The 24,004-nt window shown below is 34.3% G+C and overlaps 1 protein-coding gene and 1 pseudogene across 1 annotated transcript; both read left to right on the top strand.

Annotated features, from left to right (window-relative positions):
* Window positions 1-3,604: 3,604 nt before the first annotated feature.
* LOC120612199 (RNA-binding motif protein, X chromosome-like) lies at window positions 3,605-21,185 on the top strand. The gene is made up of 9 exons (XM_039874681.1): window positions 3,605-3,694; window positions 13,511-13,623; window positions 14,103-14,209; window positions 14,646-14,820; window positions 16,489-16,641; window positions 19,187-19,304; window positions 20,101-20,241; window positions 20,326-20,414; window positions 20,878-21,185. Exons 2-9 carry the CDS (start codon window positions 13,515-13,517, stop codon window positions 21,183-21,185), a joined length of 1,200 nt encoding a protein of 399 aa, XP_039730615.1. The 5' UTR covers window positions 3,605-3,694; window positions 13,511-13,514.
* LOC120612200 (uncharacterized) lies at window positions 5,557-5,676 on the top strand (annotated as a pseudogene).
* Window positions 21,186-24,004: the final 2,819 nt, after the last annotated feature.

Below are 24,004 nucleotides of genomic sequence, written 5' to 3'. Positions count from 1 at the left end.
CATATTTCACATGGTTTTATGATTTTATCATAGATCTCAGCTCATTCTATCACACTGCTTAGCAATTGTAGTGCTTGACTTTTATTCTCACATGACTGAAAGATGCCTTCTCTGTACCGATCTTCATGTCCTTGTTCTAGATACTTGTCTTATATAAATTTTCATGGCCACCCCATCGCTTTTTTCTCATCCTTTTCATTTACTCTGTGAGCTGCACTATAATTAGTCAAGCTTTACAATAACATTTTAAAATTATACATTTGTAAAAACGATATTTGTTTACTAATAAATACTCAAAATTAGAGAAGCGCAAAATGATTACAATGAATGGAAATATTGTAAAAGCTATTAAACTAATGTTTGAATTGTTTAAAGGATGAGTAGGAACTAAGCAAACAAAATAAAAATAGAGTTCCTACTCTTTGAATAACTCTTTTGAGGCCTATATGAAGAAATAAAGGTATGTGGTATCCCAAATCTTATAAATGAACAACAAAAATATTTTTAAAAAATTAAAATGGGCAAAGGACTTAAGTAGATATTTCTCCACTGAAGATATATTAAAAGATGCTCAACCCCAGTAATCATTAGAGAAATGTAGATACAAACTACAATGGATACCACCTCAGATCCATCAAAATGGCTACTTTTGGGTAAAAACACAATAATACACACACACACACACACACACATTACTACTACCAATACACACATTCAGAAACTAATGAGTGTTGGTGAGGATGTGGAGAAATTAGAATTTTTGTGCACCTTTGAGAATGTACAATGATATAGCCACTGCAGAATACAATATGGAAATTCCCCCAAAATTAAAAACATAATTACCTATGATCCAGCAATTCTTCAATTCTGGGTATTCACTCAAAAGAATTAAAGCAGGAGGTTGAAGAGAGATCTGTACACCTACTTCATAACAGCATTATTCACAATAACTAAATCATGGAAGCAATCTAAGTGTTCATTGACCAATAAATGGGTAAACAAACACGGTAAGTACATACAATGCAATATTACTCAGCATTAAAACGAAAGAAATTCTGGAATATGCTACAAAATGCATAACACTTGAGGACAATAAGACAGTCACAAAAAGACAAATATTATATGATTCAACTTTCACATTTAGTATTTAGTCAAAATCATTAATACAGAAAGTGTAACAGTAGTAGTGTAACAGGGCCTGACAGGAGGGGAAAATAGGATGTTATTGTCAATTGGTATAGAGTTTCAGTTTTATAAGACGACACTAGTCATTGAGTTGTCTGGTGGTGAAAATAGTTATGAGGATGAATTGTTATAAAACAATGTGAATGCATTTAATACCACTAAACTGTACACTTAAAAATAGTTAAGATGATACAATTTTATGTTATATGTATTTTGGCCAAAATTAAAAAAAAAGAAAAGGAAGAAAAATGAGTTCTGAAGATTAATGTAAGCATTGTGACTACAATTAATAATACTGTATTCTATACTTAAAATGTGCTAAGAGGGTAGATCTTGAGCATTCTTAACACACATTTAAAGAACAAATGAAAACATTTGTGAGGTATTGGGTATGTGAATTAGCTTGATTAATGTGGTAATCATTTCACTATACATATATTATATCAAAACATCAAATTGTACACATTAAGTATAAACAACTATTATTTGTCAATTATACCTCAATGAAGTTGAAAAAATCTATGTTTATACAAAAAAATATATATATCCAACTCATTGGACCCAGTCTCAGGTCAAGAAATCTCAGACTGTTTGAAGACATCAAGATACATCTCAAGGTAGCATATCAGATGGCCCCTGGCCCACATGTCATCTGCAACACTCCTCAGGATTTCCTGAGCTTAATTTGGTTACCCCAAAAGTAGATTTAGGGTCCTCCTAGCTGAATCTCAATCTCCTGCAGTGACTTTGAGTTACTTGAGGTGTTTCTAGGATCCCTGATATGTTGTCTGTGAAAGCCTGTTCTCCTGAATTGTGCCTGCAGTGTATGAATTGCCTTAGGGCACACTAAGTTAGGTATGGGCAGTTTGTGCTGAGGTTGAAGATCCAGGACTAGGTCTAGCATAAATTAAAGTAGGTTCTGGTTTCCAGAAGTGAGTCTGAAGTAACCTGAGACCCAGATAATACAAATTGTAGCACAGCATACATATCAGAATTCCCAGACTTAAGTAAGATTACCTGCATTCAGTTTTAGGAATCCAGACTCAGCTTAGGGATTCTCAGGAAATACACCTGGAAAATAGAAACATACCATATGTTCACAGAGTAAAACACAGGGAACCCATAATCCACTTTATGGAATCAAGGTATTCTCAAGATACTGAGATTCATTAAGGAGATATTCATTAAATTTAGGGAATCCTAGAGTTTTTTAAGTATTCTTAACCTCCTCTTGAGTCCCCAGACCCACATCCGGTGTATAGATTAAATTCATATATCCCCAGACATCAACCTATGAGTTTTTTATACTTATACCATCAAATCTAAGACCTACATCAATAGACTCAGACTCATTTCAAACAGACCCAGATATAGCTCATACTCTATCTGCAAAACCCAGACTTAATTCAGGAAATCCCATACCATTTCATAGGCACCAAACTTAGTATATACGTATTTCCAGAAAGTACTTCAGAAGACCCAGACATACCTCAGAGACCCCACAGATTATCAACCAACCCTAACCATCCGCATGTGTGCACACTTACAGCAGGCTTTCACAGATATTATATTAAATACTTTAGTTGATCCCAATTCAGCTCAAAACATTCAGACCCACCTTCAGAAAATCTAGCCCTGATTCTAGAGAGATAGTTTCAGTTTAGATGATCCAGAGCCACCTCAGAGTTATCAGAACAATCTAGGCAGACCACGAATGAATTTTATAGTAACTTGGTTCAGCTCTTGAGACCTCGGAAACACACTGAAGAAAACAAATGCATCTGAGAGTATCACAGAGCAATCTTAGGTGACCCAGATTCATTGCAGACTCCTTTTATTTACCTCAGGGGACCCTAAACCTACTTCATAAGACCAAAGTTTAACTTAGGCACCTCAAAAAAGTACCTGGTGGCCTCACCCACTCTTAGAAGAACCCAGACCCACATTATGGGTTCAAGGCTTGGTTCATAGGATATATACACACGCCACTCAAGTATGCCCACACACAGTTCAGGTGACCAACAATGAGACTGGAACCTAAACTGTCTTCAGGAATCCATATGAAGCTTAGTAAACAACAGGCCCACCATAGAAGACCCTACAATGATCTTGGCACCCAACTCTGCTCAGGCATCGCAGGGTAAACTGTGTCTGCTTTCTGATAAAAGGCAGCCTCCTTGTCCACTGCACAGAGCATATTTATAGGGAACCTAAGGCTAAATCATTCAAAGATAACCTGCCTCTATGTCAGGGTCACTTACTAGCAGAGAAACTACTTCCCTGCAATCTGTTGAAAGTCAGCCCTCAAGGCAAACAGAAAAGGCCCTGTCAAGTTTTGTTAAGTTCCCAGTTGCTGTCAAATTACATGGAAACAACAGCTAGGTACATTAATCTCTAATTAAACCAGTTTCTTATGAGTCCTCACAGGTTCCTCCAGAAAATAAACCAGAAAGTGCAATCTATTCCTGTAAACCCATGGAAGATCTTAAGCTCTTATTCTGGAAACTAGGTAAGTCCACAAGTCTCAGGGGATCAGGGAACTTTCGTGTACTTTGAATTAACAAACTGCCATGAAAAAGTAACTTCATTGTCAATTACCTCTAGTATTAATTTTGTCCTGTCTTTTTATCTTTTTGCTAAGTTTATATCTTCTAGGTTACAAGGCTTCCTACCACCTCTACAGGCTGGAACAACCTCATGCTGTTTTCCTCCTGGGCCCTTAGAATAGGCTTTCAGTGATTTTTATTCCCAGTAGGCAGGGACTACCATCCTATCTCAGCTTTGAAGAAATTAGAGAAGACAGACCTTCCTCCCTCCACATCCCCTTAAGATTAAGGGAATAAAATCTCTGAAGGGAAATGATATAGGGAGGAGGTAGAAAATTTGAAGTGTTAGTCAGACCGCATTCAGACTACAGTGTGTTGATCAGCCCTGCAGCCAGGCCAGAAAGACACCTGCAAAACAAAGAAAGTTTGGCTGAAAGAAAAGCTCACTTCCTGAATATCACTTCCTGCTATGTATGTTGAGGGACCCCGATGAAAGATAAGTAGCTGAGGGAAGCTACAAAACTAGTTCCCATGAAGGCAATGCAAAATACAATGATCCCATGCACCTCCGATGATGGTCAATGGATTTTAAAACATACTATTATAGAACAATATTGCCTGGTATCTTTTAGGTAATGTGCAGTTGCCGTTAATTCTTTTTTGTGTGTTCTCAGTTGGGTGCCAAGTCATCCAAAGACAAATACAAGAACTCTGAGTGAGCAATTATCAACTGTGCTTAAAAGATCTGAGCTATGCTTCACTGTGTTGCAATCTGCCAAGGGCAGAGAGGCAAACAAAGAACAAACAACTGCTTATGGTTTAGCACAGATAACTGGGGCCTGGTCTTCGGAAGATTATTGTTGCCAGTAAGTTTCAAGTCCTGAGAAGAAGAATCTCACACCCTCCTTGATCTTCAGATGTATATAATAAACATGATGAGCTTGCCTCAGAGTCACTGTATCTTCTGCATAGTGCAGTGTCCCAGCTGGCCCAGCTTTCATATATGTTGTCTCTGTGTTTTTCTTCATTCCTCTATCGCCCCCTCTTAGGAATATTAACACTCTAGCCATGTAGGTTGAGGTATATATCCATCTCAGAGGTGCCGAATCCAATTCAAGCAGTTTAGACCAACGTTAGGGATCCAATGAGGTCATACACTCAAGATCCATCTCAAGATATTCAGACACAACCCAACATCATAAAACCATACTATAGAAGGCCTAGTCTTCTATCACAAGATCTAAACTCACCTCCTAGTAAATTTTTTCCACTTGATTGGGTTTAAACCACCAGAGTGAACACTAAAATCACATTAAAAGATCCAGATTCAGATCAGGAAACCTATTTTCAGCTTAGGAGATCCAAGTTCTACTTCAGGGGATTCTAGACACACCCCAGAGCTCCCTCAAGACCTACTGTTGTAAACCAGAGACCCAAATCAGGGAACCCAGATTCATTTCAGGCATATTAGGCAATACACCAGGGGACTCCAGATTAGGTAAACAACAAAGATGCAGCTCAGAGACTTCAGAACCAATTCACAGTTTCCCAGACCCACCTCAGAAGAGCATAAACTACAGGGGAATCAGATTCTGCTTAAGCAACTCTAAAACAAGCCTCAGGGTATACTAGACCCACCCATCCCAAGGCTCCAGAGATACACCTCAGCTCAGAAAACCCATATTACTATGCTAAGAAACACTAAATCCACTTTAGGAATCTGTAACCTGCTTCGGTTGACTCAGATTCAACCTGAGACCAGAGACCCTCTTCAGAAGAGCACAGACTTCTCTTTCATTCCTGTGGTCTTTGAAAAACCAGCTGTGTCTACAGTCATGCCACCCTGAAGAAGCCCGATCCCATTTGATCTCGGAAGCTAAGCCAGGATCGGGCCTAGTTAGTACTTGGATGGGAGTCCACTTAGGAAGACCAGGTGCTATAGGCATAACAAATAAAAAGTAAGGAGTTTAAGGTCCTGACAAGGTCCTTGCAATCTATGAGGTCAACCAAGAGTTGCCTCGCCTAAAAAAAAAAAAGAAAGACCAGCTATATCATCTGTTGAGTGTGTTGTCAGCAACTGTTGATGAAAAGTATATCTAGAAATACAATAAAAAGAACAATTATTAAAGCATGAAAAGGGATATTAAACCAGCAGTTGAGTTTAAAAGGAGCCAATGGAGAAAATTTTAGGAAATGAAACACAAAGTGTCCTTAGGTGGCCCCATAATGAGAGTAAAGATAATCCGAAATTTTTTCTAGCTTTCAGTCTGGATGTTTTGCTGGTGGTATCTGAATACCTTGAGATAGATCTTGAGTTTAGGAGCTAGTTGGCATAGATATCAGAGAGGTTTCAGGCAAAATGCACAGTATAGTAACTTCCAATCACTACATAAGGCCACCTCTGAAAGTCAGAGTTATGTTCAGTGCCAGATAATTATGAAGGACCACTCACTGAAGTTTGTAAGTTCTCTGATGATGCTGGTGGTTTTGGTAAGATTCCCCACAGACACAGTTATTTACTAAACTAAAACACTGAAGACAGCAGTTTTGTGAACTTCTGACATTTTGTTTTCTAATGGAGCACTGAACTGTTTTAGATTTACTCTCAATAACTTAGACAATTATTCTAGGACTTCTTGAGAATTTTCTAAGAATTCAATGTCATAGCTTCCTTCTTGGGCCAGAATTTTGTTTCTAAGGCAATAGCTGGAACACATTTTATAAACCTTTTGATTGCTGCTTGAAAAAAAACACATCGAAAGTGATGGTGGTTAAAATGACAAAAGGAGATACTCTTATTAAATAACTCTAGAGACTATAAAATTCATTAGATAATAGTATCCAGTCCAATGAGCAGGCAAATAATAATAACTATAGTTGTCCTAAACAAAATGTCTCTTTATGAGATACACAGGGTTTACAAAAACAGTTATCTCATATATTTGTATTTTAGAGTTCAAATGAGCCATTTGATGGAGACATTGTCACATCTAATTCAGAAGAAAAAATTTATTGGAGTTTGCTTACAAGACAAATAGTCTCAAGTGAAGGTAAAACTACACTGAGGAACATTTGAGTATATTACATAATAAAATAAGGCAAAAATACATACTTTCACACTCATAATAACAGTGTAGGTATTTGTATTCTTTATGTTACAGTGGAAGTGTACATTGCTCTTTCTAAAAAGTACTGAGGTTCATGAAAATTTTAAAGTCCAGAGAAAACCTAAAGATCCCTATAAAGTATTAACAAAGGATGCTCTCAAATCTGAGAGAGGTATAGGAATTTGTAGGAATCTGGGAGTTTCCTAAGGAAAGAAGATATGTAACAGCAGTTAAAATTAGAACTGTGAGATTGTGATTTGAGTTGTGTAAAAGACATTTGGGGCTACTTGGAAGGATAGAGAAAATATTAAGGGGAAAATAGTTCATGAGAGGGAGAGAGGAAGAGAGAGTGCAAAGTAAGGTTTACGGAAAGCTACAGCTGCAATGGGAAAGTTATATGGATAGCAACAGTGATGCTTGAGTGGCTAGAGATGACAGAAGATCAGAAAAGAAAAACAGAGTGCTGAGAATAAGGGGCTACAGGGAATAGGGGGCTTGGCTGGCATCTTGTATGGAAGTTGACCACCTGCTGATGTCACCTGCTTGGTTCCAAGATCTTAGGAAAGCTTTTTGCTGCTAGGCACTAGAGGGAGGCTTGTTTAAGGTGTCCAGTTGGGGTGGTCTTCCACTCAGAGTAATTTTTTTTATATCTTTTCAGTTAAGAAATATGAATCCAAGATATTGGGTTGCCTAGTTTGACAGCATTGTTCATAGTCAGAAAGATGATGTGAGGCTCTCAGTACTTTATTTGGATCACAACACCAGAAACCTGTGAAAAACAAATCAAGGTTTAGGTAAAGAAAAACTTTATTCAAAAAGAATATTTCCATTTGCAACAAATGGATGGATCTTGAGATTATCATGCTAAGCAAAGTAAGTCAAAAAAAGATGAGAATCATATGATTTCATGCATGTGTGGGACATAAAATTGAAAACAACAAAGAAACAGGACGAACAGATGAATGGCCTTAGCCAACACTTTTGTGGTTACCAAGAGAAGCCAGGAAGGGGAGAGATAGATAAGGGTAAAAGGAGTCAAATATTTGGTGACAGAAAAATTCAACTTTGGGTGGTGAACACACAATGCAAAATATATGACATAACGTTGAATTGCACACTTGAAACATATATAATTTTACTAACCCAGTAAGGTTAATAAAATTTAAAAAATACATAAAAGTGATATCTTAAAATAAATGAATGAATGAATGAATAAATAAATAAATAAATAAATAAATAAATAAATAAATGACTATTGAATGCAACACTCCTATCTCAGAATCTGTAAGTATCTCAAAATAAAGTAGAAAAAGCCTTTTTTAAGAGTAAGGTATAAGCAGAGCTAGGAGAAACTGAGTAAGAGACAAGCAGATCAGTCAGCAGAAGGCAAAACTGAGGCACTTTAATAGCAAATGATTCTCTCTGCCAGCTCATTCTCAAAATGAGCTGTCCTTAGTAAATTAGTGTTTGCCTAAACTTGAAAACAAGCCACAGTTTATGGCACTGTGTGAAGGAGAGAAAAATGATTAAAGAGAAAACTGTGTGAAAGAGAGAAAACTGATTAAAGGTCAAGTCAAGACAAAGTTTGAATAATGAACAATTGTAGGCATTTGGTCATCACAGCAACAGGAAAAAAAATCCTATAATCATAAGAATTTCTAAAATGTCATTCAATATCAATTTTGTACAAATTTCATTTTTTTAATAATGGCATGCATTTTAATTTTATTTAAAACAAAATCTAAGTAAGATTTGAAAGTTGCAATTGGTTCAAATGTCTTTAAGTGTCTTTAAACAATTTTTCCTTCAGCTTTTATTTTTCTTCCAATTTATTGGTTGATTATTCAATATAGTCTTCTACACTCTGAATTTTGCTTCATGTGTCTATCCATGTAGTCTCATTTAACATGTTCCACTACCCACAATATTTCTTGAATATAACAAAATATATAGATTTTGCTTTGATTTATTTTTCATAAAGAATGCTTTATATACACTAATTGTCCTTTCATTATTATGCATATATTCTGGTTATAACTCTTTATTTCATTGCCCATGTCTCTATAACACTTTTTAATATCCAGTAGGAAAGTTCTTTCTCAGAATATTCTCTAAAATATTCCTGAATGTTGATTCTTCCAAATAAATTCTAAAATTGTGATTGGGAACACAATATACATATATAGTTACATACATATACAGATATGTACATAAATACACTCATACATATATTAACATATATACATGTCACATTCTTTACATTATTTTTATTTTAAGGTCACATTGAAATCATATTAGAAAATTCTTCTCCACTTACCTACCTAAGTTCTTCTTCATGTATTTCAAAGGCTTTAAGAGTTTTCTACTTTACATAAATCTTGCACATAGCTAAGTAAAAAAAAAAAAAAAAAAAAAATCTGTATAATGAGGATAAGAATAGTGCTTATTTAATAGAATTTTTAAAATAATCAAATGAGGTGATCAATTAAAAAGTAAATAGAACACTTCCTATAACGGCCAGCAGAAAATATTTTTAGATGTTTTTGTTTTTATTTGATCATTTGCTCTACAATATTTATTATCATTAAGGAAGTGGTCTGGTTTCAAATTCATTATAATTTGTATTATATATGTTTCTTGTGCTATTTTTAGAGGCTATATTCGTAAAAAGAATTGAAACACAACTCTTGTCCTCTGTGTTCTATGAGAGTAGAAATAATATACAAAGTTTTATTTATCTATTTTTATCAGCAGTATAGAGACCATTTAGAAAATTTTTCAGAGTATGCCTTAGAATTAATTATAAGTTCATTATGTTTTGGATTTCTATTTCTTCTTTAATAAATGTTGATAAATTTTGTTTTCTTAAATCATCTGTCACCTCATTTTCCAAATCACTTTCACAATAGTGCACAAAAAATTTCTTACAACTTTCCATTTTTTATTGCTAATTTATTCTTCATTAGAGGTGTGTATATGTGTTCTGTCCTTTTTTTCCATCCCACTTTTAGGCATGTTATTAGTAAAAGTGTACAATGATGATTTGGATACACAAGGCATCCAAAGCAACACAATTTTTTTTTTAAAAAATATATAGTTTCGAAGGTTTTGACCAGTTCCTAAAGAAAGTAAGTTTACAGATTAACATCAGCTTCCTACCTAACACAAAGATTATTACAATAGTTCCACAATTTTTTGTAGCTCTGAATTATGTTTTAAGTGTTGCACTCAGGTAACACCCTGAATACCACTTAACTTCACAGTAAACATATATAATACCATTAATTAATTTTCTTGGATACATTTAAAAGGTTAAATAGTTTATACAATTTCACACAACTATGTAATTTTAACAGCTCCTCTAAAACTAAAGCAAGTAGCTTATTTGCATAGCAAGCAAAATGTTTTATATATTTTTTCTCCTTTTAATCTACCACAAATACCTGACCTGAAAATGCAGGTTATCCTCCAAGCTGTCTTTTACTTTTAACGCTGAGCGTTTCTGCACATTCTTACCCAAAACCTCATGCTATGCTGATTTTCTCTTTTTTATTTTTCCACACTGCTTTTAATAAACACATGCCTCTGCAAATGTTGCTACTTCTGCCTAGAACAGGTTCCTTAAGCAGTACATATAATAAGTTACAGTCCATTTTCAGATCTCTCAAAATCCAACTCAATAAATGTTTATTATTTATATTTTTAAGAGTTGGTTTTCTTTAACAACAAGTGTCTAGGGCAGATCATTGGATTTAAATCTCAGCATTTTTAGAACAGATTTCTGAAACTGTGGGCTGTTTAAAAGTTTTTTAAAAAATTTATTTATTTTTAACTTAAGCCTAAAGTTTTTATTTTGTTTCTTTTTTTACAGAAAGGACATAATTATACTGCTACTGGAGTTCTAAAATTTAACTGAATATACAATATAGAGATATTTTATCCAAGTGATTGATTCCAATATTATTTAGGAAATGACAGTCACTATTTTGTGTAATACTCTTTTTTAATCAGTGGGGCATTGTCTCAAATATTTTACGGCATCTGTCATAACACATTATTTCCTGTCTACTTTTAGTCTATTCTTTACTTGTATTAATTACCAATTACATATTATTCTATTATTTATAATCGCGTTGTCTGTTAAACTTAATAAAATTCTTTTTCTCAAAGATATAAATTAAAAAGAATACATATCACCTGTTCAAAATGAAAAAAAAATCTACAATGTTGACAGAGCCAATGTCTTTCTGGTAGGAATGTAGTGAATATGTGGGTAAAATGTTTATGGGATGGTTTTGATAAAAAAAATTAACAGTAGTACTAATAGATAGGTAATTGTCATTTAAAAAATTTTGTAATAAAAGCATGTAAAGTAGCTTTACCTCTGGTGCCTAATGTCACTGCTGAGTTATTTACAGGAAAAAAAATACCGAAAAGAGAAAATTAAGATTTTTAACAGATGTGTTCAGCACTACATTATTTATAGGAGATATGAAAATTCTAAATGTCATAATTAGATATAAAAATTAACAGGCATTAGTTTGTTAAAGTAAGGTAAAAACACTGAAAAGTGTAGCAAAAGCATGATGAGTTGTAAATTTTAAGAGACAATTCATTCCTATGTAAAATGTGTAGACAAAATCTACAGAAACTCATAAAAATAAGTTTTAGTCATACTCTGCACTTAGGTGTGTTTTGTAATGTTAGATTTAATTTTAGAAATTAAATCATAGAAGGAATAATTTTACAGTGGAAAAGAATAATTTGTCAGCTAATGGCATTTTTTTCAGAAATACAAATATATTTATTTTACCAGTGTTGTTAAAAAAATTGTTTTTTATACAGATTGAGGTTCGAAATCGTCTCACGTGGATATTTTTTGTTAATTTTGAAAGTTCTCGTCAAAACATTAGATTTATCTACTTACAGAAATTGATTTTTTTCATATCTTTCAACTATACTGAAGCTTTGGATTCCCAAATATTTTCATTATTTTAGTTCTTTTACCATATTCTCCTTATTGCAATCATATATTTTTTCTTTTCATGTTTTAAAACTTAAAAAACAAACAAACTAGATGCCGTGTGAGAATGAGTGAACCGACAAAACTTGGGAGGGGAGCAAATTTTAGATCGCTATTTGATAGTAAAAATTTAGTTTTTCCTTTATCTTGATTATATCAAAGAAATAGGAGTAAGTAAAGAATAAAATGAAAGTTAAAAAATATTTTGATTTTACATTTTCTTTAGACTTTTCTCTTTTCCTTTTCTAGTCAACTGTTTTCGACTTCATAAATCTTCCTCATTCCCTACTTCCTCTGCGGCGCAGGCTCCGGTCACATCCGGGTTTTTTTTACCTCCCTTATAACGGTTGCTCTGTCGCTCCCAACCGTTAAGCTTGCGCTCGCTGAGGGACGCCTCGAGGTGGGGCCTTATAAAAACAAGAAAGAAGGTACGGTATTCAGAATTTTTAAAACAGAATATAAATTTATGCCTCCGGAGAGAGTCCATAGGTATATTATGTTCTGTGGATGTGGAGATAACGGTGATTTTGACTTTGTAACTTTTTCTCGGGCTTTTTCAGTGTTTTAAAATTGCAGTAAATAGTGGGTATATAATTAAACATATGTATGACCTTATGATATTTGGGGGAGTTACTTATAGATCTATTTTCTGATGAATAGGTTTCTGATAACTTTTAAACTCCTCAACAATGTGTTCGGGGGCAGCAGTGGAAAGCCAGTGAAGTGTCCAAAATTCGTCCACGAACGGAGGCTTAGGGGGTGGCAAAAGGCACCAAAGTCAGCTGTGGCGGATAGTACTGACTAGAGAACCCCACAGTAGAGCTAAGAAGTTCAGTGTAAACTTGGTTTATCTCACTCAAGTTGTGCCCGGTAATCTCTTATTTTTCATATAGAATGTCGAGCCGCCATTTTGTTTCATGTGTGCTTTTTTTTTTTTACCGGTTTTTCTTTCTGAAAGAGTCAAGATACTAAACCACTCTGATTAAGAACTTGCATTTTTAGTTATCAAATGTCAAAATGTTGATTCGCTTACTAGAAAGTGTCAAATTTTAGTGTTCATTATAAATCACGTCACTTTAACCAATATTTGCTAAAGCCTGTCTACATAATCATGTTTTAAATTTGCTTTAGTAAGAGCTTTAATTCCCTCGAATTTACTATTTCGTATTTTAAAAACCTTTGGAAGTAGAAAATTACGTTAAATACTCTTAAATGATATTTTTTAAAAAATGGAAATTGCGGGGATGGGAATGTAAAATATGTTTAAGGTCTTTTTATGTACATTTCATGAACCTGCCTATATTAGTTGATGTGCAGAATCCAGAAATACTTTTTCTTACCACTTATTTTAGACGAAAAAATCCACTATTTTTAGAAAGCGAAGCCTTGTATGCTACAGCTAAAAAAGGTTGCACTAGTCTTCCAATCCAATTTTTACATGTAACTATTTGTCTCATACCTATAAAAAATGCACTGTTTATTAGGCCAGCGCTTATTCAACTATATGGTACAGATTTTTAAAAAATTTTAATTAGCTCGAGTAGGATACTTCACTTGAGTTTTAAAATGCCCTGTGTCATACAATTTGATTCTTTGACTTATACTTTTTCTGTTCCATATATATTGATATATATTTAACCACTTTACAGCACAATGGTGGAAGCAGATCGGCCTGGGAAGCTATTTATAGGAGGCCTCAATATTGACACCAATGAAAAGGCCCTTGAAGCAGAATTTGGGAAGTATGGTCCCATAATAGAAGGTAACTCTTAGAACCAACATACATATGTGCTTAAAGTAAATATACATTAAATATACACTATTGACAGCTCAATTTTATTTTCTGTTCTTGATACTTGTATGAGCATTGTTTTTAAGTTTCTGTTTTATATTAGGAAAGCATTCATAGCAGTGAGTTAAAAGTTCTGTCTAACAGTCTGTTAATACTGAAAGCAAAGAAACAGCAATGAATGTATCCTGGAAACAGGGCATGAAATAGGATAAGATAGGCTAACCGTAGAGTTTATTTACTATAGATATTAGTGTACTAATTCTAATGATATAAAATGTAAGGCTTTTTTTAAAAAATAATTTTCAAAAGATACTTATTATGCTGTGTCCAGGAATTCAAATTAAGTTAAGAGAGACTTGTAAGAAATTGTGAAAGTATGGATAATTTTGAAAATATGAAAAGTTCAGTTTTAGGGAATAGTAAATTTAAAAGGTTTACACGTATTACAGTTCTTCTGATGAAGGATCGAGAAACAAACAGGTCCAGGGGCTTTGCTTTTATTACATTTGAGAACCCTGAAGATGCTAAGGATGCCACCAAGGATATGAATGGAAAGGTAAACATTTTTTAATATTGTTATGTGTTAATGAATGAAATAGTCTTTTTCCTCATGGATCTTAAAATCTAGTGAATATGTGTCTCCTATATCTTTTAAAGTTTTCAGTGATTCTATTAAATAAGAACTTCTTAATATGCACTCAAAATCACTCCATTCTGGACTCTTTTTGGCTTATTTTTTCTTAGATTATCTCAATATGTTTTACAGTTATTTTATTTATTAAGCTATCCCCAATATTTACTGCTATGTTAAGCCTTGGGTTTTATTTTAGACTTGTCAGGGATGACTCTTCCCTCACAAATTAAAAGGTCTCCTTCAAAAACAAGTTGCATATTTGCTCCATTTTATCTCTTCTCCATCATATATATAAGTAATATCCTCTTATACTAATTATATAATATGATGTTATTGATACTATCTTTAATATTTATAGTCCTTGGACGGTAAACCAATTAAAGTAGAGCAAGCCAACAAACCAACTTTTCAAAGTGGTGGCAGACGGAGGCCACCATTTCCTTCAAGAAACAGAGGCCATCCAAGAGTTCTGAGATGTGGAAGAGGAGGAAGTGGAGGAGCAAGAGGACGTCCTTCACGTGGAGGACACTTGGGTAATGTTTTAAAATATAAGGATGCAATCATAAGACAAAAGCTAAGTTTGAATGTGCAGAAATACCTCAAATTCTATATACTTTTTAAGCAAAGTAAACAATTAAGATTCAATATATGAGGAATTAACATTGATAAAATGATTTCTAAGAGCTAAATAATTACTACAGGTATAGAAACAATTGAAATAGTTAATGTGCAAAACAATCTTAATCACCTTGCAACAAAATGACATAAATTTCAAACTAAATTGTCTTTTTTACCATTGCTTCTGTTTTCTATATTCACATCAACCATTTTTCTACAGAACTAATTTCTGTTAATCATATGTTAGAATTTTTTACTTTGAGACTAAGAACTTCTTATAAGTTTATATTTATGACTGATAAAAAGCAATTAAAATACAATCTTTTTTTTTTCTGAGGATAACATCATTGCATTATAAAAATATTAGGGAATCTTGAAAAATACCCAATGGCAAATAAAAATCATTTGCAATACCCACAATTCAGGGATATATACTTCATATTTTAGGTTTAACCTTGAAATGTTTGTGTTTGGTGAATACATGTACAAACAAATTTCTATCATTTTGATAGGAAGGTTTTTTACCTGGATCTGTTATAATGAACTCTGCGTTTGGGGAAATACCTAAAGGAACTATCTAGAGCTTTTCTTAGATTCTCAAAGGTATCTCTCTGATGCAGGAAAAGACTAAAAACCACAGCTTCACAACATGTATGTATCTTTCTTTGTGTTGGAGAATGAGTTCCTGAAAAGGCATTTATGACCTTTTTCCATAGAAATCTTTTTTTCCCCTTAGGTTTAACGGAAAGGCACTTCTCATTTCGATAATATCCAAGTATCAGACAAACTTTGTTTTATAGGTTAACCAGTCTTCTCAAATCAGATTTAGCTTCTGTTTTTTATTAGATGTGATTTTTAGGAAATGTTTCCTTATGTGTAGTTGCAGGGTTTGCCCCCACTTTAAGATAATTTTCGCTATGTTTTTGAGAAAAGTTTATCAATTTACCATAATGCATATTCTACCATAAATACAGATATTAATTTATTTTTTTAACTGTGACAGTATTGGAGAATTGGAATATATCTCAACATTTTTCTAGATTGAAAGGTAAAACATTTTTAATTAATATGTATTTCTTAAGTATCCTTAAAATTGAGCAGAACACAGTCTTTTTCATTGATAGGGCTATTTTGTAAAGAAATTGTAGGAATTGTAACTTAGTCTTTTAGAGAATGAATTTTTCTGATGCATCTTCTGTTTCTTTAATACTTTGAATTATGCTTGTGATACATTTTTAAAAGTTTTCTTGACATTAGTCTTAGATGAACTATCACCATTTCTTCCTATGTTTTTAAAGACCATTCTTGAATTTAATTTATATTTTTCTGCACCTAATTAATTCTCTGCAAATCTGTTTCTTTCACCAATATAAAATGTGTCTTGAATTTTCTTAGGTTTATCCGAACTGACTTTTACAATGAGTATGTGAATTGTATTGTCACATAAAGAGAAAACTTTATTAATTTAGACTAATATGAATACCTAAGATCATGCTACTGTTTAGTAAATATTTATAAACAGTAACTGAAACTTGATAATTTAAAAATGTTTACTTAACTAAAAGGATGTTATTTAAACACAGATGATGGTGGATATGCTCTTAATCTCAACATGAGTTCTTCCAGGGGACCCTTTCCAATTAAAAGGGGTCCATCTTCAAGAAGTGGAGGACCTCCTCCTAAAAGATCTGCCCCTTCTGCTCCAGGGCAAAATAATAGTGGGATGGGAAGACGAGGTAAGTGTTATATAAGGAAAAAACATTGTTTTTTAATGAAGGAAAATGAACTGTTTAAACTGAATGCTTAACTTTAAATTCAGCAAGCAAAATGGAAGTACGTGGGAGTATTTACTCCTCACTAAGTTATTTATTGATTCATGGTAAAGAAATAACCATGTAATTCTTCAGCTTCTAATTATAGATGCAGTAGGTAGTTAACACTACAGTAAACATTCCTTTTAAGTCCATGTTTGATATAGAGTACCTCTTAATTTTTAAAGTTCCTGAAAATACTCTGGTTAATAGGCCTTTTCACATGGCTTAATAAAAATTCTATGAAAACCGGGGTCTCGTGAGAGGATATTCTGATCAGTAGCATAGTTGGACAACCTGTATTTTGACAACTTGGTCAAATAGAGAAACTGAAACTTGCCTTAATGAATTATTTTTTCCTTTGGGGCATTATGGCACTTTAGTGATTTTATATTAAATGCAGATGTTGATGGGTACATTCTTAATGTCAACATGAGTTCTTCCAGAAGATCCTTACAAATAGTTCCCTATTCTAAAAGATAGTAGAAAGTTCACTTTTAAGGCCATAATGTTTATGTGCAAAGCAGTGATTTTGGTTGTATGAAAACAGGAAGAAATATGTAAATACACACTAGATATATTTTCTGCTTCCAACAATCATCTTGTTGGGAACAAAATATCTAGAATAAAGAAGGCTTAACCAGTAGGAAATAAGTATTTTGTCACTTAGCTGAAAAGAGATCAGTGTGGGCTTAAATGGTATTTAAAAATAAAATTAAGGCTTGAAAGGTGGAATTGAAGGAGTTAAACATTTTAAGTTGAGAGGAAATGATAGAAGTGCACTTAGTTGTGAAATATATGGAGGACATAAATTAATCATTAAGAATGGTACAGAAATGTTATAAACTCTAATTGTAAAAGATTTTAAAGCCTTAAAACATGAGATGAATAAAATTTAAGAACAAAATACATTTTGAAAAGGAGACCTTTGATCCTAGATTGAACAGAGAAGGAAGTAAAAGGATTTAGTGGTCTAAGAGACAACTTTAGTTCTCTTAACTGTAGAATTTTTGTCTCACCCTTAATACAGTATAAACTTGAAACTTCACTAAATTAGAAGATATATTGTTATACTGCTTGCTTAAGAGTTGTTTCTAAGTCCTCTTGCTTTTTTTAATCTGATTTCACTTATATGTGGAGTCTGAAAAATAAAATAAGTGAACAAAGCAGAAACAGACTCATAGATACAGAGAATATTTTAATGGTTGCCAGAAGGGAGGGGTGTAGGAGCTAGGTGAAAAAGGTGAAGGGGTTAAGAAATACAAATTGGTAGTTAGAAAATAGTCACGAGGATTTAAAATACAGTATAGAGAATATAGTCAGTAATATTGTAATGGCTGTGTATGGTGTCAGGTGGGTATCAAATTTATCGTGATAATCACTTAAGTTATAAAATGTATAATCATTATGTTGTCTACCTAAAACTAATATAATATTGAATGTCATCTATAATTGAAAAAAAAATTAAAAAATTTAATAAGTACAGTATGGCTCTTGATTTCAAAATACACAATAAACCTATATTTTCTCATTAGTAGATTAGTTAGAGAACAAATGATAAAAGACTGACTTTTAGGAATTAGGAATAAGAGTCTGCACAGACAGATTATTTTGAGTGAAAATTTCATAGTTTGAAAGAGTTAATGCTCTTAAAATGCCATCAAATTGTATTGTCAATATGCAGGAGAAATCTATATTGCTATCATTACTAAGGTGAAGCTTGTACATTCAAATTTTTTAGCATATGAGGTCAACCACTTGGTGACAAATTATAAAGTATATGTAAACAATTTGACATGAAGTAGCCCAGTAAAAATACTAATACAACAAAGAGTATTCTGGACAGTGTTAGAATATATACAGGTAAAGGACAGGAATATATGGAATTATTCTGAGACCTAAAAATGGTTTAAAGAATAGCGTAAAAAGACTAAGTGGGAAACTAGATTTTGGAATTATGATAACAGGACTTAGTATTATGGTCCCCGAGGAGCAAGTGGAAGGTTTTACTCCACTGGTGCTATTACAAAACTTAAATGTTGAAAAGAATAATTAGTTGTAATGGGACCATTATAAGAAAAAGTACATTAAGCAATAAAAGCAAAAGCGAGTTTAAGAGACTTTGAGGTGATTGAAGGAAGAAAGGAACAAGAAAGACGTAGAGAGGGAGAAAAGCTGACCTAAGAGATTTAAAAAGATGTAATCAGATTGAATATATGAAGGTATTTGTCAAAATTATATTTAGATCAAATTTTTGAGAGATATTACCTACTGATGATAAAGATTATATGAAGTATATGGGGAGGGGAAGATGTCAGAAGATAAAACATTGATGAATAACATTCAACAAAAATGAGCATAAATAGAATCAAATTTTTAAATATTTTGGAAAGAGGAAAATAGTTTTGATTTTTATTTGAAACAGTACAGTCAATTTGAGATTCTTAATGTAAGCATTTTAAAATTAAAGGTCCAGTGTCACGTGGGAGAGAAAATTATGGAGTTCCTCCACGTAGAGAGCCATTCTCTTCCAGGAGAAAATACTGGATGTCACCAAGGGATGATGGTTATGCTACTAAAGAAAGGTAAAGGAAAACAAAAAATGTGAACTGTTAAATCATAGTTGATATTATTTTTTGTTGAGATGCAATCTGTCTACCTTAAAATTAAACATGTTAAAATGAATGATTGAGCAGCACTCATAGCGTTATTCTGCCATCATCTCTGTGCAGGTTCAAAGCATTTTCATCTCCCCAAAATAAAATGCTCTACTTATTGAGCAGTCACTCCCACTTTTTTCCCTGTCAATTTTCTTATTCTGGAAATAACATACTAGTGGAATCAAACAATATGTGACCTTTTGTATCTGGCTTCTTGTTAGCAGAAATGTTCCAGGGATCAGCCATGTTGTAGCAGTACATGACAGGTACTGATTTTATGGCTGATTAAATATTCCATTGTAGGTATAGTTAACAGTTTTTCATTTGTCTGGTTATTTCTACCATAGTACTATTGTGACATTCACGTACAAGTATTTGAGTACCTGTTTTGAATTTTGGAGGCATCTACGGTCATACTGTAATTCTGTTTAATTTCCTTAAGGAACCTCCAGTTTTTTCCACAGTAGCTGTATCATTTACTTTTCTGTCGTCAATATATAGGATTCCATTCTCTCTACATCTTAACTCTATACGTATACACACACACATACACACACTTTTTTTAATTGTAGCTAACTTAGGAGTAAAGTAGTTGCTTGTTGACTGTTTATCTTTGGAGAAAAGTACATTTAGGTTTTTTGTCTGTTTAAAATGTTTTGTCTTTTTGTTTACGTTTTATTAAAATATATTCTTCTGAATATTGGAAGGCACATCTTAAAATATTTGCTGCTTTATTTATTTATCCAAGCAGAGATTATCCCAGTTTTCGAGACACCAAGGATTATGCTCCACCACCTAGAGATTATGCATACCGTGACTATGGCCATTCAGGTGCTCGGGATGAACATTCTTCCAGAAGATACAGGTAATAAATTTTTCTATTATTAAATAACCCCTTGCAGTTCTTGATTTGGACACTAGTTAATAACGTTTATTTTTTTTAATTTAGTGATCGTGATGGGTATGGTGGGGGTCGTGATAGAGATTATTCTGAACATCCAAGTGGAGGCTCTTACAGAGATTCATATGAGAGCTATGGTAAGAGTCCAGTTTTGAATTGTAAATCACAGAATTATATTTAATAGGCCAGACTGTTGATTACTCTAATATTACTTCCAATTCCACAAAAGGAAAACTATCTAATATGGACTTTTCATAGTTTGAAGGTCTTTGAATTATGGCCTTAAGAGCTCTTTTAAACTACTAGATTAAGTTTAAGGGTGAATTGGAAGTGTCATCTATTTTCCTCATCAAAGAAAAGGTATTTTAAACAGTATGAAGCATAGGAACAATATGAAAGTCAGAATTTCAGCCCATTTTCAGATAATGTGACTAAGCATTTGCTTTAAAATAAGTTACTTAGCTAACACTATTACCCTTAAACTTCCTGTTAAATAAATTTAAAATTCCTAGGTGACTGCAGCATAGTTGATATCTTAGCAGAGGAGAAAAATATTTTGTAATGTAGTTTAAGTTGGTTATTTGATCATTGACTTTACAGGTAACTCTCGTGGCATACCACCAGCACGAGGGCCCCCTCTGACTTATGGTGGAAGTGGTCGCTATGATCATTATTATAGCAGTACACGAGATGGATATGGTGGAGGTCGTGAAAATTTCTCAAGCAGCAGAAGTGATATCTATATAAGTGGTCGTGAGCATTCTGGCAGACGAGAGAGAGGGTATCCACCATCTGTGGATAGAGTGTATTCTGCTCCTCGTGAATCATATTATGGCTCAAGTTATAGGGCTTCCAGAGGAGATCGTGGGGGACGCCGATCTGAAAGAGGAGGCCGAAACAGATATTAAAAATAATACTCAGTTACGTACCAAATTTTTTTTTTCAAAGAGAAAATATAAATGCTATTTCTGTTACTTGTTTACTACTAAGAGAAAAGCGTTGATTTAGGGTAAATACATGCATTTCCTTCCCATGAATTTTTAGGTAAGATGGAAAAGTAGAATTATTCAAAGTAATTTCGTAATTGTTAATTTTAATTAAAAAATAGAAGTTAACTGTTTAAATTTAATGTCTGTATTGTTAAAATTTCAGAGTAAAAATTCCCACAAGCTGCTGTTTCATGTCTGATTTTACTCCTGAGTTAAGCATGAATGCAATAAAGAGGGTGGATTACTCTGTCTAAAATTTCCTTTTGTGTCTTTGAACATAAATGCATACAAAATTAAACAATATATTACATTTTCACTGGCAAGCTGGACTTGTTTTCCAATTTAGTAGACAATTATATATTCCTCCTTGAAAAGCTAAATGTATAAAAGGTTTGAGAAGTCTCCAACTAGTCTACAAAACAATATTTGCCTTATAACTGGTATTTTGTGTGTATCCCCCTTATGTCGAAAGAAAAAATAGGTATGAAATGACATGAAAGTTTTAAGAAACAAAATTAGGCATCCATTTCTTAACAAATTTGAAGCAGCAGATGAGTAAAGTGCTAATAACAGTAAAGAAGCCAGATTTTCCACTTAAAACTGAACGAATTAACTTCGAGTATATAAATGAAATAAAAGTGCCCTGGTTATAAAAATTTTGAAAAATAAGTGTTTTGTTTTAGGAATAACTCATTAACTTTATCTTGGAATATGTGAAAATTAATGTAACTCAAAGGGTTTAATAATTACGTTCTTACAAATTTGAAATTACCTGGAAGGGATAGGATTTTTATCAGTAAATTTAAGTGAAGATAATAAATAGGAATACTTAAAAAAACTCCTTTTTGGAAACAAATGTATAAAGTTTTAGCAAGTCTGCCACATTGTGAGTTTGAGTTAGCAAATTTAGCACAAAGTTCTGTGGTTTCTTAAAAGTATTCTTTTAACGGAATGGTACTAAGTGAAAGCCAAAAGAAAACTTAGATACTGGAACATCAGAATTGAAGGAAATTTAAAATCTAGTATATATTAGAACATCAAATGAGTAAGAAAGGAAAGGTGAAACAAACAAGCTAAGTTTAGAATCTGATCAAAACCAAACCAGTTTTTCTGATTATACAGCTTAATGACATATATTTTTAAAGTTCCAATGTTTATCATTTTATGATCTTTAAAAATATAGACTAATCTGGAAGAAGGAAGGACTACTTTTAATAGGTAAATAGTGATGGAGAGTAATAGGAACACTTGAAGTAATTGAGAAACTAACAGGATGAAAGTATTTTTCAGAAGAGCCATTGCCACTTCTGAATGAGAGAATATTTTTGCAATTAATGTCTCCAATAAGGGGCTAATATCCAAAATATATTTAAAAACTCACAACTAAAAACAATCCAGTTAAATGGAGAGAGGACTTGAACAGACATTTCTCCCAAGAAGACATAAATAGCCAACAGACATTAAAAGAGGCTCAGCTTCACTAGCTATTAGGGAATAGCTCATTGAGAGCTGGGCCGTGGGGTTGCACTTCCTGCCTTCCTGCGGGGCACAAGCTGGGAAGTGCCGCTGCTGTGGAGGAGGAAGGAGGAAAAATATTCTTCTCTTTCCGAGAATTGAACCTGGACACCCTGGATAAAGCACTGAAACTAAACCTCAAGATAGCAGTGCTAGCTGTGCCTGAGTCTGAAAGTGCGGTACTCACCCTGAGAGGGGTGCACGTGCGCCCTGTGGTGGGGTGCCTCCTGGGAAGGCACAAGAGCGGGGACGAGAGCATGGATCTGGGCCCGGCACTGCTGAAACAGGCGACTGCAGAAGGGATCTGGGTCCACTACTTCTCTACGAGCATGCACAGGGGTTGACCTGTGGCTCGAACAACGGGAGGCAGAAGGGGGTCCTGGGCCCCCACTGTCAGAAGGGGAATGACAGTGTGGGTCTAGGCCCGCCACTGCCCCAAGCGTGTGCAGGGATTTACCTGCAGCTCCGAGGGAGAAAGAGCCACAGACATTCAAAGATGGCAACAGAAGGCTAGCTTTTGGGGTAAAAATTACCTTGAAGTCCTGCGCTGTAGGGCGCAACCAGGGAACCCGATGCAGTCGGGGCTGGCCGCGCGGTGCGCAGATCTGAGCGATTTGGACCGTCTCTGAGATTGCTCTGGCATCCCAGAGCCAATCAAGAAATGAGTACAGGACAGACGGGGTGAGTTTGGAGGGTTCAGGGGAACTGCTATCGTGACCCCGCCTCCTCCCCACTGGAATTCCCACTAGAGAGGTGAGGGAAGGAGGTAAAGATTGAGGGGCAAGATCCGGGAGAAAGCCGGAGCAAGTGTCGGCAGCCCACTGCTTCCCCGGCTGTGAGCGCTCAGCGAAAACGAAAGCAAGGGGCTGAGAGGAAGGAACAGAGGATTCCCATGGGGGCTCACCTGTCCTGTTGTGGCCAAAAGGTGCTGCACAGTCTTTTAATTTGGGGTTTGAACAGGGTCCCTCAGCAGGTCTCTGCAGTTCCAACGGCAGTGCCAAGTCAGGGAAGTTAGAGGAAGAAAAGTGGGAAAGGTATACAGGGCCACTGGATTCCTGCTCAGTTAGAGAACAAGTCTCTCACCAGCCCCCCCAGAAAATGCATCAACTGTTGGCCCGAGGCCAACAATTGATGTGCATGGTGTAGGGAAATGAATCCCAACCAGATGAGAGGAGCCATGGCGAACTTGGGAGGGACCAGTTTATGTCCTTTGGTTCCTTCGT

The sequence above is a fragment of the Pteropus medius genome, unplaced genomic scaffold (genome assembly GCF_902729225.1).
Source record: "Pteropus medius unplaced genomic scaffold, Ma_sr-lr_union100, whole genome shotgun sequence".
NCBI lineage: Eukaryota > Metazoa > Chordata > Mammalia > Chiroptera > Pteropodidae > Pteropus > Pteropus medius.
The sequence above is the reverse complement of the archived record's forward strand: the minus strand, read 5'-3'. Positions and strand labels throughout refer to the sequence as shown.

What these genes read in the sequence shown, in the direction of transcription:
- LOC120612199 (XM_039874681.1), top strand. Translation starts at nt 13,515, where the DNA reads ATGGTGGAAGCAGATCGGCCTGGGAAGCTATTTATAGGAGGCCTCAAT. An exon ending in CCAAGGATATGAATGGAAAG is followed by an intron (nt 14,210 to 14,645) that starts GTAAACATTTTT and finishes TAATATTTATAG; the next exon opens with TCCTTGGACGGTAAACCAAT. An exon ending in TATGCTACTAAAGAAAGGTA is followed by an intron (nt 19,305 to 20,100) that starts AAGGAAAACAAA and finishes TCTTAAAATATT; the next exon opens with TGCTGCTTTATTTATTTATC.